Below are 17,884 nucleotides of genomic sequence, written 5' to 3'. Positions count from 1 at the left end.
GCAATTAGGTCATATGAGGTTATAATTACAATCAAGTCCTATCAGATCAATAAGTTGCAATTAGGTCCTACAAGTTGACTCTCTTAAATCATGTCTGATCAGGTCCAATAAGTTCCAATCAAATCTAGACCAATCAAGTTGAATCAGTTCTGATGAGTTCATATAAAATAGGTTTTATATTTCATCTGCTAAGAGAACGCGCCCTAAATTTAATGGGTTTGTGGCTCATTCGCCAAAAAAAAAAAAAAAAAAAATAGTATACAGAATAAATTATAAATTATAAATCGTGTTTCAATTATAAGACAATTAATCATACAAACTTTTACAATTTCAAATCATAACTCTAAAATTTTTTGGTGCAAAAACCATAACTCTGTATACATTAAAAATTTCGTAAAAAAGGCCAATGTGGAGAAATACATGGAACGGAATAGAATACACACACATGAGGTGAAATGACAGCTAATAGTCCTAACGAATTAGCAGTCATTAACAGAAAAACATTAATCCTCAAAAAAACAAAAACAAAAACAAAAATCCAGAATCCCCAAAACTGGGATTTGGAGAGGGTGGGGCCCACACTGAGGTCATACAATTACCAGCGCGGGTCTTTTTAAACCTCCCTTTCCATTTCCTCGTTCCTCCTACTCTTCAACTCTTTTTACTTTCTTCCACCACACTAACCACCTTTCCTCCGCCGCCTGCCGCCCATTTTTTCCGGCGAACCACCACTCCGTAAACTCCTCTTTTTCTCTCCACCTCCACCGTTTTTATTCATTTACTGTTTCCTTTTTTTTACATTGGTATTTATTGTTATTAGAAGTAAATATTTTACAGCTAGCATGCAGGAAAAGATTCATGAATTTATTAAATGTGATTTTATTTCATTTTTTTTACATTATTGTTTGTTATAATTTGTTCTCTTAGGTCAAATTTTACCCAATTCTTCGGAGAACATATGGGTATCCTGTTTTTTCTTTAATTCTGTTTTTTTTTTTTTTTTTTTTGTGGGTTTATTGTTTCCGTTTTTGCCAAATACGAAGTAATTCCTAAGATTTTATTTCCAATAACTTGGAAAAACGCGTATATGATCTCTCATTGAATAATTTTTCTTGGGTTTTCCATTTCTGGGGTTTAATTTTCTTCAACCCTTGATTTTACCTTCAATGTTGAAGAAATCCCAGAAATTTTTACTGTAATTGCAGGTATAATTTGATTTTTAATCTAGGGTAAAAAACAATTTCAGAAAAAATACTCATACACACTAGCTTAATTGAAGTTATTAGGAGATGATTTCTTAAAACAATGTTGAATATTATTATTAAAGGGGTAATTTTTTCTGTTTTTCTAGGGAATTCCTAAAATGGGACTTGGGATAATGAAGCAACCATTTTATGGGATTATTAATGATTTCAATGGAAGATTAGCATGTTACAAGCAGGATTGGAGTGGTGGTATTCGATCCGGATTCGGGTAATTTTCAGTAATTTCATGTTTAACATCTTTGAAATTTAATGTTTAGACTAGTACATGAAAAATGCACTTCAAATTTTTGAATAATAAAAAAAGTTACTTCATTTCTCAAAATTAATTGTTTTTGGTGTGTAGGATACTGGCACCAACTACCTATATCTTTTTTGCTTCTGCTCTTCCTGTCATAGCTTTTGGGGAGCAACTCAGCAGAGACACAGGTGCACTTTTCGCTTACTCTAAGGTTCCATTTGTTAAAGCAAAAAACATTTTCATGGAAAATAATTTTCCTCTATTTTTAATGTTATATTGTTTGGTTTGCAAAAGAGTGTAAAACCGTTTTCCATAGTAGTAAAATTGATCTTCCAATTGAAACTTCCTTCATTTTCCTTCTCTCTATTTACACTACTACGCTCCTCTCACTACATGCTTACTTTGCCTTTCATTTTCCTTTCGTTTCATCATTTTTCTTACATGGAACCAAACAACGGAAAACTAATTTTAGAATTGTATTTTCTATGAAAATCGTTTTACATTGAAAATGTTTCACACCCAACCAAACAGAGCTTAAGTTACACTTAAACCAGGAGAAAGGAAAAGGAAAATTCTAGTCAAAATTTACTGGTAATTTTTGTTGTGAACTCTATGTTTTTTACTGTGTGTAGATGGAAGCTTGAGCACAGTTGAAACTTTAGCTTCAACAGCAATATGTGGGATAATTCACTCAATTATTGGTGGGCAACCTCTTCTGATTGTAGGAGTTGCAGAACCAACTGTGATTATGTACTCTTATCTCTACAACTTTGCAAAAGGAAGGCCAGATTTGGGAAAGGATCTTTACCTAGCTTGGGCAGGATGGTACATACATTAAAGCTCCGTTCTATTGGACTTATTTTGACTGAACTTATATTATCTGAACTTATCTAAACCTAACTGAACTTATCTTAACTTATTTTATCTGAAAAAAAATTATTTTGTCTGAAATAAACTTATTTGTGTATGAAAATGTCTAAAAAAAACTTACTCCCTCCGTCACAGATTAGTTGTTACACTTACCTTTGCACACAGTTTTAGGTGATAAGTGGTTGTTTGGTAATCAATTATTATTTTATTGAAAAAGTAGATGTGATAGGAGTTAGTGGTGTATACTTTTAATTGAATGAGAGAGGGTGTGGGGACAAAAAAAAATTTAGTGGGAAGAGAGAGACAATATAATAATTGTGGGGTCATTCCTAATTTAGAAGTGTAACAACTAATCTGGGACGGACGAAAAAGGAAAGTGTAACGACTAATCTGGGACGGAGGGAGTATTTTTGCTGAACTTATTTTGTCTGAAATAAGTCGAACAGAACTGCGTAATTCTGCTTAAGAAAACAGATGAATTTGATGTCAGGTTTCTGAATATTTATCTTGCTGCAAATTTTCTCAGGGTGTGTGTATGGACTTCTATCATGTTAATACTTCTTTCAATATTCAATGTTGCCACGATCATTAAACGGTTTACAAGGATTGCTGGGGAACTCTTTGGCATGTTGATTACTGTTCTTTTCTTCCAAGAAGCTATCAAGGTGGTGCTTTTTAACAACTTACTAACCTTACTATTAGGTGATTTAGTTCTGTTTTACATTGAGATTAACTGTACTTGATCAAATCTAATTATAGGGAGTTGTAAGTGAATTTGGCATTCCCAAACATGAAGATCCACATGAAGAGAGGTTCCTATTTCAATGGAGATATGCAAATGGGTTGCTTGGTGTAATCTTTACTTTTGGTGTTTTTGTAATGGCTATTAAGAGCCGTAGAGCAAGATCATGGCGGTATGGTACAGGTCGTGTTAGGGGCTTAATTGCAGATTATGGAGTACCTTTAATGGTTGTAGTTTGGACTGCTTTGTCCTTCAGTATTCCTTCTGGTGTTCCACTTGGTGTACCTCGAAGGCTCTTTAGTCCTCTGCCATGGCAATCTAAATCTGTGTATCATTGGACTGTTGTCAAGGTAAATCATTCATTCATTATGTGATTACCATAAGTTTTACTTCTCTTTTTTTTCATATACTTGGAATTGTTTCGCTCCGTTTGGTTGGGTGTGAAATATTTTCAGTGTAAAACGATTTTCATGGGAAACTGTTTACAATGGAAAACACAATTCCAAAATTAGTTTTCCGTTGGTTGGTTCCATGTAAGAAAAATGATGAAACGAAAGGAAAATGAAAGGTAAAGTAAGCAGGTAGTCAGAGGTCAAAGGAGTGTACAGAGAGAAAAGGAAAAGGAAGGAAAACAGTTTTTCCTTCAATTATAAGGGAAAATGGTTCTCCATCATTGAGAGGGCAATTTTAATCATAGGGAAAACATGTTTACACTCCTTTGTAAACCAAACAATGTACAACTGAAAATAGAGGAAAACTGTTTCAAGGAAAATGTTTTACTATAGGGCTCCGTTTGGTTGGGTGTGAAACGTTTTCATTGTAGAATGATTTTCATGGAAAACACAATTCCAAAATTAGTTTTACGTTGTTTGGTTCCATGTAAGAAAAATTATGAAACGAAAGGAAAATGAAAGGGAAAGTAAGTAGGTAGTGAGAGGAGTGGACAAGGAAAAGGGAAAATGGTTCTCCATCATTATGAGAGCAATTTTACTCCTGGGGAAAACGGTTTTACACTCCTTTGCAAACCAAACAATGTAAATTTGAAAATAGAGGAAAACTGTTTTCCAGGAAAATGTTTTACGCCCTACCAAACGAAGCCTATATCTAAATGAATTTTGACAAATTCAGAAACTGTTAATGCAGGATATGGTCAGAGTTCCAGTTGGGTACATCTTTGCAGCAATCATACCAGCTCTGATGGTAGCAGGACTGTACTTTTTTGACCACAGTGTTGCTTCACAGCTAGCACAACAAAAGGAATTCAATCTGAAAAAACCTTCTGCTTACCACTACGACATTTTGGTGCTTGGATTTACAGTATGTAAAATAAGTTAATCTGTAATTACATTATGCAGTATTCATGCTGTCTAAGATTTTGTTAAGGTAATTACAGACTTTGCTGTCTAAGATTTTGTTAATGTAATTACAGACTTTGCTTTGTGGATTAATCGGACTCCCTCCATCAAATGGTGTTCTTCCACAGTCTCCAATGCATACAAAGAGCCTTGCTGTCCTCAAGAGGCAGGTGAGTGTGTAGAGATGAATTTCAAAGTCAAATTCATCATATTGTTAGATTTGCAAAAGTGCTCTGTTCTGTTCGACTTAGTTTGACTTATTTCAGATTTCAGAAGAAAAAAAATAAAAAATTCAGACATTTTAACACATACATAAGTTTATTTCAGTCATAATAAGTTTTTTTTTCCAGATAAATTCAGATAATATAAGTTCAGAAAAAATAAGTCGAATAGAACGGAGCCTAAATAATTCAGTGACTCATATAACTGTGATCTAATGACAGTTGATAGGGAAAAAGATGGTAAAATCTGCAAAGGAAAGCATAAGGAAAAATGTTAGCAGCACTGAATTATATGGCCAAATGCAAGATGTTTTCATCAAAATGGATCAAAATCCCAATGTAAGCTTTCAACAAAACTTGCTCATACATTATAAAACTCTTTAACCTAAATTCTATCAAGTGATAATTCCTGTTTTATCAGCCACATGAAGTTGTGAAGGAATTGGAAGACTTGAAACAAGCAGTTATGAATGGAGATGGCAAACAAGGAAAGGAAAACAAAGCTTTTAAACTTGAACACATTGACAGTTATTTGCCTGTTAGAGTCAATGAACAAAGAGTTAGCAACATCTTACAATCAGTACTAGTAGGAGGTGCTATGTTTGCTATGCCTGTGATTAAGTTAATACCAACCTCTGTTTTATGGGGATACTTTGCATATATGGCCATTGATAGTCTTCCTGGAAGCCAGTTCTGGGAAAGGATCCTTCTCCTGTTCATTACACCAGTTAGACGATACAAGTAAGTTTCTCTTTTTGAATATTTTTGATTCAGGGTTTTAGAAACCTGGTTTTGTTGCTATACATGTTTTTTGGTAGAGTTTTCAGAAACCTACTTATGAACCTTTTGCAGTTTGAAAATGGAAATTTAGAAACTCAAACTGATGCAAAATGGTTTTAGAAACCTGTTGTTGTGCTATACCAGTTTTTGGTTGAGTTTTCAGAAACCTACTTATGAACCTTTTGGCACTTTGAAAATGGAAATTTAGAAACTCAAAAAGATGCAAAATGGTGTCTTTTTTATCATGTTGATTATGATGCTTGCAACCTCTTAAAACTGTTATGCCTAGGAGTGTTAACGAGCCAAGTCTGTTCGCGAATTGGCTCGAAAAAGCTCGGTCAAAGCTCAGCTCGAGCAGGCTCGACTCAAGCTCAGGTTCGGCTCGAGGTTTTAACGAGCCAAGCCTGAGCTATCAATGGCTCGGCTCGAAAGCTTGTTAGTTCGAGTTCGAGTTCTTTCATAAATTATTTTTTTTGCATAAACTAATTTTTAATAGATATTTATTTTGAACCAAACATGAAAATTTTGATAAACATGTATCTTAACTAAACATTTGATGATCAACCTTGAACGAGTCTATCGAGCCTCAACCAAACCTATTGAGCTCGGTTTTTAATATGTCGAGCTCAAGCTCAACTACTCAGGCTCGGTCTTGGCTCGGCTCGGCTCATTAACACCCCTAGTTATGGCAATCTGATCAAGTTGATTGATATCCATCCACTAATTGTGTATAGGGTTTTGGAAGAAGCTCATGCATCATATGTGGAATCAGTGCCCTTCAAATACATTGCTGCATTCACTCTATTCCAATTTGTGTACTTGTTGATCTGCTTTGGAGTTACTTGGATACCAATAGCAGGGATTCTGTTCCCTTTGCCTTTCTTCTTTCTCATAAGCATACGCCAACATATTCTCCCGAAGTTTTTTCATCCCTTTCATCTTCAAGAACTGGATGCAGCTGGGTATGAAGAGATTGCTGGTGCACCTAGACGTTCTCAAAGCATGTCTTTTGAGGTATGTAAATTGTTACTTCCATCATTCTTACTAATTTTGATGTTCTTTGGCTACTTTGACGTAGACCCGATCAACTATAGCACAGCCCGAAAAGTATGGGTTTGGACCAAAACCCGACCCCGACCGCAAGCCCATTCCGGCCCGCAAACCCCGTATTGAGTATCAAATTTATGGGTTTGGGCATGCTTTTTTGTGTTAAAGCCGACCCGAAAATACGGGTTTGGGGTAGCCTAAAATATACGAAGTACATTTTAGACCAAAACCGAACCTGACCCAAAGCCCGCTTGGCCCACAAAACCCGCACCAAGTAACAAAATTTTGGATTTGGGCATGATTTTGTGTTAAAGCCCGGCCTGGCCTGAAAAGTACGGGTTTGGGGTAGCCTAAAATATGCATTTTTAGACCCAAACTCAACCCAAAAAGCCCGTTCGGCCCTCAAAACCTGCACAAAATAACAATTATATGGATTTGTTGTGTTAAAACCCGGCCCGGCCCAAAATTTGATCACTTCTACTTTGATGTCTCTCGTGTCTGTGATTAGGAAGGAGAAGCTCCTGATGATGAGGAGGGAGATGATTTTGAGATACTAGATGAAATGACGACTAGCAGAGGGGAGTTCAAGATCAGAGCCTCGAGCTTTGATAATCCTCAGGTCACAACTCAGAATAACTGAAATTTGCTTCTTTCTATAAAACACTATTTTCTGCGCAAATCAAAGTAGTAGTAACTTCATCATTTATTCTTTTGTGCCCTTTTTCAGATTCATCCTCAAGAAATTGTTCGTCCAGAATGAAAGAACAGGCATGGTATTAATCAGATGGGAAAGGCTAATGATGATGATGATGATGATGATGATGATGATGAAAGATAGCTTTGTTACAAGACATTTTGCATGGTTTAAACCTTGAAAAGGAGGATCAAAAGAAGCATATGAAAATTTTATAGCGTGCCAATGTCAGTGAAAATACGGGGAAAGAGGAGGATGTGGTGATTGTTTGTCAAAATTCAGAAAGGCTATGAAATGCATATACAGTATATAAACTCGAAATTTAACAAAGCTAGCAATTTAATTAGCTTTACGAATCATTGTGGAAAGAATAGAAGGGGAAATTGGGTGTACAAATTTTGTGCAATGTTTCTGCTACAAAAGTGAGAATTGAGAATTGAGAATTGTAAAATCTTCGTTTGTTTCGTTATCTAAGGCTCCTAATTCTTATTACTTGTTAGATCAAACCTAAAAAATACTCACAGAAAACATACAGACCAGATCAGATCAAAATCTAGAAAAATTAGACCATACCGGGTGAAAAGAACACATCCCCTAATTGGTGAGTTGAATTCCAATGAAATCTTAGCCCTATAAATTTCATTAATGGATAGACAAATACTTCCTCTGTTCTTATTTACATGACACAATAAACATAGTCGTAGCAGAAACTTCTGTAGCAGAAAAAAGAACAGAGGAAGTACAATACATATTTTTGTGCAATGTCATGTGGGTCTTATTAGATTCGTCTCAATAAATATGTTTTAAATATCAACTTCTTATAATTTTTCTTATCCATAATGGAAGATATTAACGTTTGAAATCGTGCATTGGCAAACGTGCCTAAATAATTGTGTCATTTAAAAAAAAACAAAGGAAGTACAATACTCTAAAGCGCACCACTTACAAGCCTCATGCAGTCACACTTGCTAAGTTGGCAAATTGGTAGCCCTATCCCCTCTGCTAGGAGGCCTAAAGAGCTCCTGCAGACCCACTTGTCCTTGATTTCCTCCGGACGTACCTAAGCCCTAGGTAAAGATGATTGTTTTCCGGGCCAGGTGGTGGGCTTGAATTAGCCCGGGCCATGTCAAGCCGTCTCTGTATCGGGCAGGGCCGACCATAAAGTTTTTAATAGGGCCCGGCGCAAGCCAATGAACCCTCATGTCAGGCCGGGCCGTCATGTGAATCGTGTGTTAAGCCTAATTTTACTAAATTTAGCGTATTTTGTCATTCTAGGTCGAGTCATGTAGTGCCCTTATCGTGCATTTTTCCAAAAATTATGGCCCAAGGCCCACAACTTCATGCTCGTGCCAGGCCAGGCTTTTTAGTGTTAGGCCGGGCCACAGCCATCTATAGCCCCAGGTCCCCAGCCACGACACCCATTGATACTTCACGTAATCATCTGGAGTATTAGGCAGAATGAATCGATCTAATACTACTTGCCCAGGCAATGATGATTGTTGTCTAGCTTTTCAAGGAACAACACAGATGCAAAAGCTGCTATGTATTTCGTACAACAATTCCATTTTCATGATTAATTGCATACAATAATCCTTCAGAAAGTGCCTATTTCATTCATGTGTTTATTTTTTTTGGTAAAGAGAGTTTTACAAAGCTAGAAAACTTCATTCCAATAACTCTAGTCTTTATCTATTACAACATGCTAATTTCCAACCGCGCTAGTATTTTTAACCAGAAATAAGGAGCTGAATCACTTCAACTGTATAAAACCAATCCTCAAGAACAGGCCACTACACAAACAGAATCAATTTTCACATATAAAGAAATTAACTACATGCGTAAATCAGAGCATGTAAATTAAGAAAATGCATAAAAATGCTACGGGTGCGCAAGCAAAACCATATGATAAATGATGCCAAGATTGTGGTTTTATCAGACCACTTGATAGCTTTCTGTGTGAAGTTGGACTCTCTGAGAAAATTTGGGAGGAGGTCCACCATTTATTGGCAAGATATTGGTAACCTGCACAATAAAAATTAAAAAAAAAAAAAAAAAAACCCGAAGTCAGAACATAAACAAGTACAGAATCAGCAGCCACGGCACAACACTTACAAATGAAACTGTCAATATATACTCTGCCCGGAAAGATACTAACAGGGAATTTTGCACTTTCTTAGGGTTTGAATGTGATTTTCATTCATTCTTATCACAGCTTCAAACAAACAAATTCCAGAAAGTAATGACACATAAGGCGTTGTTCTCTTCACCTTGTTCTTATAGCTTATAAAATCAGAACAGAAAAAACGAAAAGCACTCACAAAACCAGATCAGATGAGACAAAATCAAAAACTAGAAAAATCAGACCAGATCAGGGGAAGAGAACAAGGCGTAAGTCATATATTTTCTTCCCTCGAAAAAAAAGTCATTCCTTTTCTAAGACCAGCATAAACGTAAAAAGGGAGGAAGACCAAGTTATAAGTCACAACATCGTCTATAACAAAATTGGAACAAAATTGGACTTAGGAAAGTGTCAGGAAATCATACCTTTAAGTCACTGAATGTCTTAGTAGCAGTGAATCGCACTGAGATGGGAAAGAAGGCTGACGAGTCTGCTGCAGGTACTACAAACTCCAGAGCCCCACTGCAACATTAAAAAGATAATGATTCAATGTCCAATTCATGATACCTACTAGAGTCCGAATTCTTCTTTTCTACACCGTATTAGTTAATATAATTTTCATTTTCTATACGACGTGTTATCCATTCATAGGGAAGGAATGCAGATACTAGTAAGATACTCACCTGCGATTAGAGTCATCAATCAGATCAAGGGACCACTCCAATACAGAATTTCTGGGATCATACCTGCCAAAGAAAAAATAAATGCATAATTTTCCAACTTAGTAAACAAAGATTTGACCCCAACAAGATAAAAAAACTACAGCAGAATATTGGTTGAACTGTTTTAGGAACGGATGCAAAATTACAATCCTATTATCAGAGTTTCTTAAAAAAAATGTGGGGCACAAACTCAAACACTGTATAACTACAATAAGCACATATAGTAGGCAACTAGGCATTAGTAGGACTCTTGACTGTTTAACTCATGTTAGGCATCTTTTACTAAGATTTTTAAAAAACGCTGGATTAGTCACTTTATTTATTTAATTTGGTAGAAGGATTCATCACTTTCACTCACCTCCAGTCCCCTTCGATTTGTGTTACATTTGGTGCCTCTCTAAGAGCAGGGAGGGGTACTGAGATAACAACATTTTGTAAATCAGACATTGCCGAAGCTTCATACTCAATGCTGACATAAGTGTCATTTCCAGAAACAGAAGGCCAGCAATTGACTGCCAAATAAGAAAAAATAATGAGAAGTTGGAAAATATCAAAATTAAAATCCCCAGTATAAGCACTAAGCAGATAAAGTATGCACATCACTAAACTCACTCGTCAAAGGAACAACAGATTCATCTGTGCTCTGCATTCTCCATCTTAGAAGACTAACACCATCTCCTTGACCGGTGGGAAAAGGCCTGTTAGGATCTTTAAGACCCAAAACACTTTCATTTGAATACAGCTCCTTGTTGATGTTAGGATGCGTTTTGAACAAGACATTAGGATTACCGCCAGACTCAACCTGTATATTGCATAGCATACAAACCATTAAAACAGACTGCATGGGTCCTATTATAAACATACACAGTATTAACCTAGATCTGCCCTTGATGTGTGCGTGGAATGTCAAACGGCATACATCCCAGACTACAATAATATTGAAAACATAAAACTCTTGTACTATGTTTGAATAGCAGTTATGGAAGGAAAGGGACGGAAAGGAAGAATAGAGAAAGAAGGGGAGGTGCGAGGATGGAAGATGGTAGATAACATTTTCCTTCCAAATCTTTCCAACAGTGGAAGGATTTCATTTATTACAAGAGAAAGAAAATGGATCCCTGCGATTCTATTCCCTTCTCTCTCCCCTAAGTAATATCCAAACAAGAGGAGATGAGTACCTCGCTTTCTCTTCCCTATTTTCCCTCCATACTTCTGTATTCCAAAAACACCGTCAGATAATCGAGAGGTAAGGGCATTTTAAGTAGTTCAGATTTTTGATAACAAGTTCACAGGAGCCGAGGGTAGTTTCGGTAGTTCACATGCCCTTGAACTATTCTTCGATTCACGCCGATATAATTCAATAAAATCCAAAAACTTTCTGCCTAGAGGACTTTAAGCTAGGGATGAGATTCAAATTCCCAACTGTTTCTTATCCCATGTTTGCTTAATGGCGTGAGAATTTCTGTTGGGAAGTGGAAGGAGATTGAAACCCTCATAGTCCCAACAGATTAATAACTAGGGAGTAGAGAAGGGGAGGGAGGCATGTATTAAGTGTGGAATAAGGGTTTGTATGCAAAATATCCATGGGAGATAATCTTGGTAAGTTATAGTTTATTTCTTATTTATTCCGCACCTATTCCTACCACATGCCAAACAAGGGATTGGGTATATATTTATTTGATTATAAATGCATTGTCAACCAGTTAATCAGTTGCCCATTTCATACACAGCCTACACTCCTCATCTCACACCACATGCCCTCTGCTGAAAATTTTGGAGTCAAGTATCCTTTCTCATTAAACTAATTACCCAGGTTAAATGGTCACTTTACATTGCAAAGCAGCTTTTTAAAATATCATCATTATCATGATTAAAAAAATATAGCCTATTAAATGGTCAGACACATGGGAAAGTGAACTTAAGGGGTAGGTTGAGACTTGAGAAGGCCATCATATAGCAAAGTTGGAGCAGCAAGAAGTACCTGAACTTGGATATAAGCATCTTTGTCCTCAAGAATCTGAAGTGATAAAGTACCCTGAACATCAAAGTTACTGAGACCTCCATCTCGTTTGAGTGTCACATTGAGCTTCTCCTCCACAGTCAATGTTAGGGGATCAGTAGGTGGTGGAGCAGCAGCCTTAGACTTACTTAAAGTTGGTGGGACATCCGCGACAATCATTTCACCTTCTGCTTTCAGTGATTCCAAGAATTTGTTTGTCCCTTGTGATTTTCCGAGCTTCATGCCAATATTCTGCGGGGCAGAAACAGGTGCTGCTGGACGACCTGATACCACCAAACAAAGAGAATCAGCAGTGGAAAACTGAAAACAGGTCATCATTTTTATCAGAATGCAGAAAGTACTAGTAGTTTCACAATGATGAGTAGAAAAGGCATCATACAAGCAGGATCAACAGTTATGACTGCTATTTAATTAGATCAACCATTTAGCATATAACAAGACAGACAGACAATGGCAACAGCTATTAATGAAATCCATAAAACGAGCCCTAATTAATACAGTTGGCAGTACTTTCTAAACATATACCAACTGCATAGCCATGTACTTCTTTTGATGCATGTATTAGCAACAAACCTACATTATAAGTCGGCTTCAAAAGTATGGGAAAACTAAGTACAATATATTTCTCTCATTCTGGCTTAATTTTAATCAATGCAACATTATCCCAGCGCTTACCTTAATTGCTGTAAGGGAGTCAGATATAAACAACCTTATAGTTAGCTAGATTTTATTTTCAAAAGATAAAGTTTGTGTATTATCAAGTAAAGCATCTAGGACAAACCTTTCGACTTGGTGGAGAACGAATCCTGATCAGTTGATGGTATAAACCCAGAACCACTGCTAAATCCACTATTGCTGCTAGATATGCCCATGTCATTGAAAGTACTTTCAAGTCTTGAAGTACCCATGGACGACATGTAAGACCCTTTGTCACCCCTGTTCTTTTCCATCTGCCAAAGCCAAACATTGTTTTAATGATGAAGCTCCATGTATGTAACGATCCAGTTGCCTGCCAACCATGGACAGATACAGCACAGAGGCAGGATTGAACGAAGTGAGGCAAACAAAGTATACCTTGTTTTTCTCAATTTCATTAGCTTTGCGCTTCATTACATCCCTGGTTTCACTGATCTTACTTGCCATCACCAGCTTGTGCAATTTCTCTTCATGACTTTCCATCTCACAATACTGCTTCACCTGCGCAACGGTGACAGTTTCTTTGTGTCCAAGAGAAATGAGTTCATCGAAGGCAAATATGAGCTCAAATGCTGCTCTACCTATTCCTTCTTCGTCCAATGAGTAAGTATATTCTGGTACCTTTGCATAGTTAAGGAATAACATTCATGGGACAGTAAATTTTAACTAAAACCACATACAACAACATCAAAGAGGAAGAGCTTTAGAATATGGAAGGATCAACAGAACACAGGAACAAGTATATCAGCAGCATGAACATGCATACAAGTAAAACAGGACATAATCAATGCCTCAACCATATAGTTCAATCAGAAAATTGGAAGTGAAAGAGGGAAGAAAAAAGGTTAAGGTTACATTATGTAGGCACGCATTGTTTAAAGAAAAAAGATATAAGAAGAAATTTGAAGGAGGGAGGGGATATCGATCAATCGATGTGTTCAGCTTGACTTTGATCATCTTAATTTTAAAAGTTTCACAAGCAATTTAGTCGTCAAAAGTACAAGTGTTTTAACTTGGAACTCAATTTTATGGAACCTTGGAGTTCTGATCAGTGAGGAAAGACAAATGAAGGATACTATTTTAGAAAGCATTCGTAAAGTCTCCAAGTCCTCCAAAATATTACTCTGCTTGTTTGTAATAACAAGCAAGTAAAGAGCTTCAATAGGCTGGTACACATATCTGACATTCTCAGTCTCAACATAAGTATGCTGCTTTCCTGTCCCAACCAGCTTGGGGAATGCAGCAAGGAGGCCTTCCATTCTTATGCGAGTCATGTCCACAAATTGCCTTGAGACAAGAGCTGCAAGGAAGTTTGAATAAGAATCAATGCCACCACGACAAAACTCAAATGTAAACATAAAACACAGTTACGTCAAATAATCTAAAATAATGCGTGCAATATCTATTCTCTAACCGTCTAACGTACTTATCCTACTTTAATGAGCAAAGAGCAGCGACTGAAGAATAATAAGCAGGATTTCAGCTATATGCAAAGACTAATTCAACTCCAGATTGAGCATCAGGAGCAAATCCCTCAAAATATGTTTTGACAAAAATAAAACATGATTCAAGAACTTCGAAACTGCAGAGGATCCAGGAATTGCATAAATCATTAATATTTGATGATGTATTAGTGTTTATCCTGACATGAAAAGCATAATGTTAACTGCATAGGTGATAGTTCTAAAAATTAAAGGCAACAAGTGAAGTCTGTAATCTGTAAACTGGCAAGTCAACCAAGATTAGAGGATTTTATTATAAAGTTGGAAATCCAGGACAGTGGAACAAAGACAACCATTTTCCCCCAATTGTTGCATAGTTCTTTTTAAAAAGAAATCCGGCAGAAGGCTAGGTGGTTTCTCACGCATATGAGGGGACTAAATAAATATTTCGGGAAATAGTAAGATAAAAAGATGGCAAGATCAATAGAGCTAAAGGCATAAGCTTAGATATGGAAATATCTAATATCCAAATTAACAAATAACCTGCAATCCTAGTTAGGCACCACTAGAAACATGAGAAATGTGGAAAGCCAACAGATACAATGACACTTCGGAAGACACCAACTCGAAGTCATTTTAGAAAAGAAATAACATAAATGCAAACAAAGGATCAACAGGTTTCACATTAAAAAAGCAGAAACAAATATCTTACCTTTGCCAGATTTACTGATGATGGAAGCTGCAAGAACAACCTGTATCATCCAGAATCAAGCAATCAATAACTATGCCACATTGGAAATACAGAACGGAAGTTCAATAACCTCAAAGCAAAGCGACGATGTGTCACATCAACTAAAATCTATACCTAGTATTTAAAAAGCAAAACCACATTTGATTAGATGACATGTGTCACCACATTTGATTAGATGACACGTGTTATCCATTGTTTCCTCCATCAATTTGGTTTTTTAATTTTATTTTTTCTTTGTTGTTTGATATATTATGCAACTCCAACCGCCTCCTTCATACAGCATCAATTCACCAATCTATTAATTCTGCATCTTCCACTCCATCTTCCCGATTAACACTCAATATTAATACACTATTTAATTTACATATATTTTTTCAACCTTCAAAATTTGCCTCTATTTAAATCATATATACTCTCTAAAATCACAAGCTCAATAAAATTAGAACTTTAAAAAATACACTAAATAACCACTATACAACTACCCGTTCTTTGAACGGGCTCAAAAGCTAGTTTCTGTTTGTAAGGATCACAATATCACACAATCTGGCACTCTAATGTCCACAAGAATTATCCTTGACACTTCCCTTCACCAAAACACCACGCGCAGTTACTTGAAGTCAATTAGTCCAGAAAATCAAAAAACAGATTTAACAAGGAGAAATTTACTTCTATTTCACCCCATTATAGAGCACAAGGTGAACAATATAGCCTATGCTGCTGATATGTTATGGTACAACAGCCATTCTCGTCTAGAAAACACATCATAGCACTATTACTCTACCCCTAAGAACCTTTCAAACACGAGGCGGTATTCGGATGTTCAACAGATCCCATGTGATGGGAAAATTACCACTTCATAGTTCATATGCTGTTCAATTCAGTCAAATCCAAACAATTAAAATAATCCAACTAATAGTACTTTCAACATTTTTGTATTGTTCATTACTTAACACCATTCCATACACTTCATCCAAAATCGCATCGAGCTTGAGCAAACTATATACAAAACCCAACACAACATTGGCAATTACAATTTACAATGTACAACAAAGGGAAATGCAAAGAATTTGACTTACCATCTTTACACCTCACAAAATCCCACAGCTCAAATCGATTGAAAAATGGAAGACAAATTCACACAGAACTCCTGTAATACAATGTCACAAATTAATAGGCGTATTTCATAACCTAAACATTGCAATGCAGAAGATCTATAGCTATAATATGTAGATCAACAAAATAATCGACAAGAATACAACATCAAACTCCTACAATGAGCCACAATGCGATGCAAAATTAACTGATTCCCAATAAAACCTACAAATTCTATTCCAAAACACCCTAATCAAACGATTTTGATGATAGAAGTGATCATACAAACACTGATTTTTAAAAAATTCATTCGAAAATTACAAAAATTAAACATTTCGAATCACCAGTGATTAAATTAGATCCGATGATGATTATAATTGAAATCAATCAATAATGGCAGATCTCAAAATGGAAATTCGAAGTTCTGATCAAATTGAACAAAAGAGAAACAACGTTTTGAAGAGAAGAAGGAAAGAGGAGAGAGAAAGACGCTTACTTGAGAGGAATGGAATGGCAGAGAGGTGGTAGATCTCCGAGCAAACGAGGGAGTGAGAAAAGGGAGAGAAAGTTTTACAACTCAATTTTCAGATTTGATTTGCTACACCTATTTAATTATTTTTTGCCTATAACTTGTTTACTTTTAATTGAAGGGAAAATAGAAATTTAATTTCAGAATTTATGAATTAAGTCCCGATTTTGTTCATATTATTTTTATAAAACAAATAAATTCAGTACAAATAAGGGTTACCAAAATATTAAATATGGAGAAGTTTAATACTTCATCTGTTTGGAAATACTCGCAAAATTGGTAACTTTCACGCATGCCAATGCACAATTTTGATCACTAATATCTTAAATTTTCTTCAAACAATAATTATATAAAGTTGATATTTTGAAAATACACATCGAGACGAATCTAACAAGATCTCACGTGACTATGTTTTATCTGACATATAAATCACCAACAATAGTCAAAGTAAAACATACGGAGTATATGAATAGTCGAGGACTTATGTCAAAATATTGCCATTACGTATTGTAGTAAGATTTTCTAAAGTTGGTGTCACGTAATACGTAATAGCAATATTCTGACAGAGAGGTGGTAGATCTCCTTTTCTCACTCCCTCGTTACGTACGTCGGACAAAACAAGTTAATTTCTAAAAGAATTTAGCACAAACAAAAAGTTATTTTCAGCAAGTTCTGTCCAAATAAGTCCAGGAAAACAATTCCCGATTTATTAATATAATTTTATTTAAGTTTCATTCAGGTGAACCAAAAAGAGAATAATTAAGGGTAGCAGTGAATTCAAGGATTATCTCTGACGATGAGACAAGTAAACCCGACTAAGGACAAAAGTAATCCTAACTTAAAGCACCAAACTACTAGAGTGACAAAAAAATAATATTTGTGTGCGGGCTCCCACGTGAAAGTTAATATAGAAACACCCTAAACTTAATGAATTTGGCTTCCATTTAATATTTTTATTGTAAACCGATTTTTAAAATAGTTTATGTTTTTCTTCAAAGCTGGGAAATGATTCTACTTAGGTTGGAAAACATTTTCATTTTTGTAAAGGAGTTAATAGTGATTGCACAATCTTGTATAGAGCTAACAACATTTAACATGACATGAATCAAACACAAAATGTAAAAGGGTTTACGACACGTTTAATTAAACATAGCGGGCCAGTGTTGAGAATCTCAACATGAAACTTACACGGCTTAACCCCCCTAAGAAAAAGCAACCAATAATATTTGGTGATACACCTCTATAATGGAGCCAACATTATTGAAAAATCACGACAACCCAACATGAATCGAGGCGAAAAA

At 35.9% G+C, this 17,884-nt stretch overlaps 2 protein-coding genes across 4 annotated transcripts; one reads left to right on the top strand and one right to left on the bottom strand.

The window, feature by feature from the left end:
- Window positions 1-525: 525 nt before the first annotated feature.
- Window positions 526-7,704, top strand: LOC110787862 (boron transporter 4). Of its 3 annotated transcripts, none has more exons than XM_056842840.1 (13): window positions 526-735; window positions 1,352-1,473; window positions 1,609-1,691; window positions 2,229-2,328; window positions 2,900-3,038; window positions 3,133-3,465; window positions 4,259-4,432; window positions 4,545-4,640; window positions 4,914-5,030; window positions 5,113-5,432; window positions 6,206-6,485; window positions 7,027-7,137; window positions 7,246-7,704. In XM_056842840.1, exons 2-13 carry the CDS (start codon window positions 1,364-1,366, stop codon window positions 7,276-7,278), a joined length of 1,896 nt encoding a protein of 631 aa, XP_056698818.1. In that variant the 5' UTR covers window positions 526-735; window positions 1,352-1,363; the 3' UTR covers window positions 7,279-7,704. The 3 variants fall into 3 exon arrangements, with proteins under 3 accessions (XP_056698818.1, XP_021848192.1, XP_056698817.1); XM_021992500.2 differs by having other exon boundaries at window positions 2,136-2,328; XM_056842839.1 differs by lacking the exon at window positions 526-735 and adding an exon at window positions 1,054-1,205 and having other exon boundaries at window positions 2,136-2,328.
- Window positions 7,705-8,805: 1,101 nt separating this feature from the next.
- On the bottom strand, window positions 8,806-16,697 carry LOC110787893 (coatomer subunit delta). The gene is made up of 12 exons (XM_021992532.2): window positions 16,551-16,697; window positions 16,039-16,109; window positions 14,924-14,963; window positions 13,846-14,069; window positions 13,148-13,390; window positions 12,855-13,023; window positions 12,035-12,336; window positions 10,666-10,855; window positions 10,412-10,565; window positions 10,015-10,077; window positions 9,757-9,853; window positions 8,806-9,234 (listed from the first exon to the last, which is right to left on the bottom strand). Exons 2-12 carry the CDS (start codon window positions 16,039-16,041, stop codon window positions 9,145-9,147), a joined length of 1,575 nt encoding a protein of 524 aa, XP_021848224.1. The 5' UTR covers window positions 16,042-16,109; window positions 16,551-16,697; the 3' UTR covers window positions 8,806-9,144.
- Window positions 16,698-17,884: the final 1,187 nt, after the last annotated feature.

Source organism: Spinacia oleracea, chromosome 4 (assembly GCF_020520425.1).
Source record: "Spinacia oleracea cultivar Varoflay chromosome 4, BTI_SOV_V1, whole genome shotgun sequence".
Taxonomy (NCBI): domain Eukaryota; kingdom Viridiplantae; phylum Streptophyta; class Magnoliopsida; order Caryophyllales; family Amaranthaceae; genus Spinacia; species Spinacia oleracea.
Note: the sequence above shows the minus strand (reverse complement) of the source record. Positions and strands in the feature narration are given on the sequence as shown.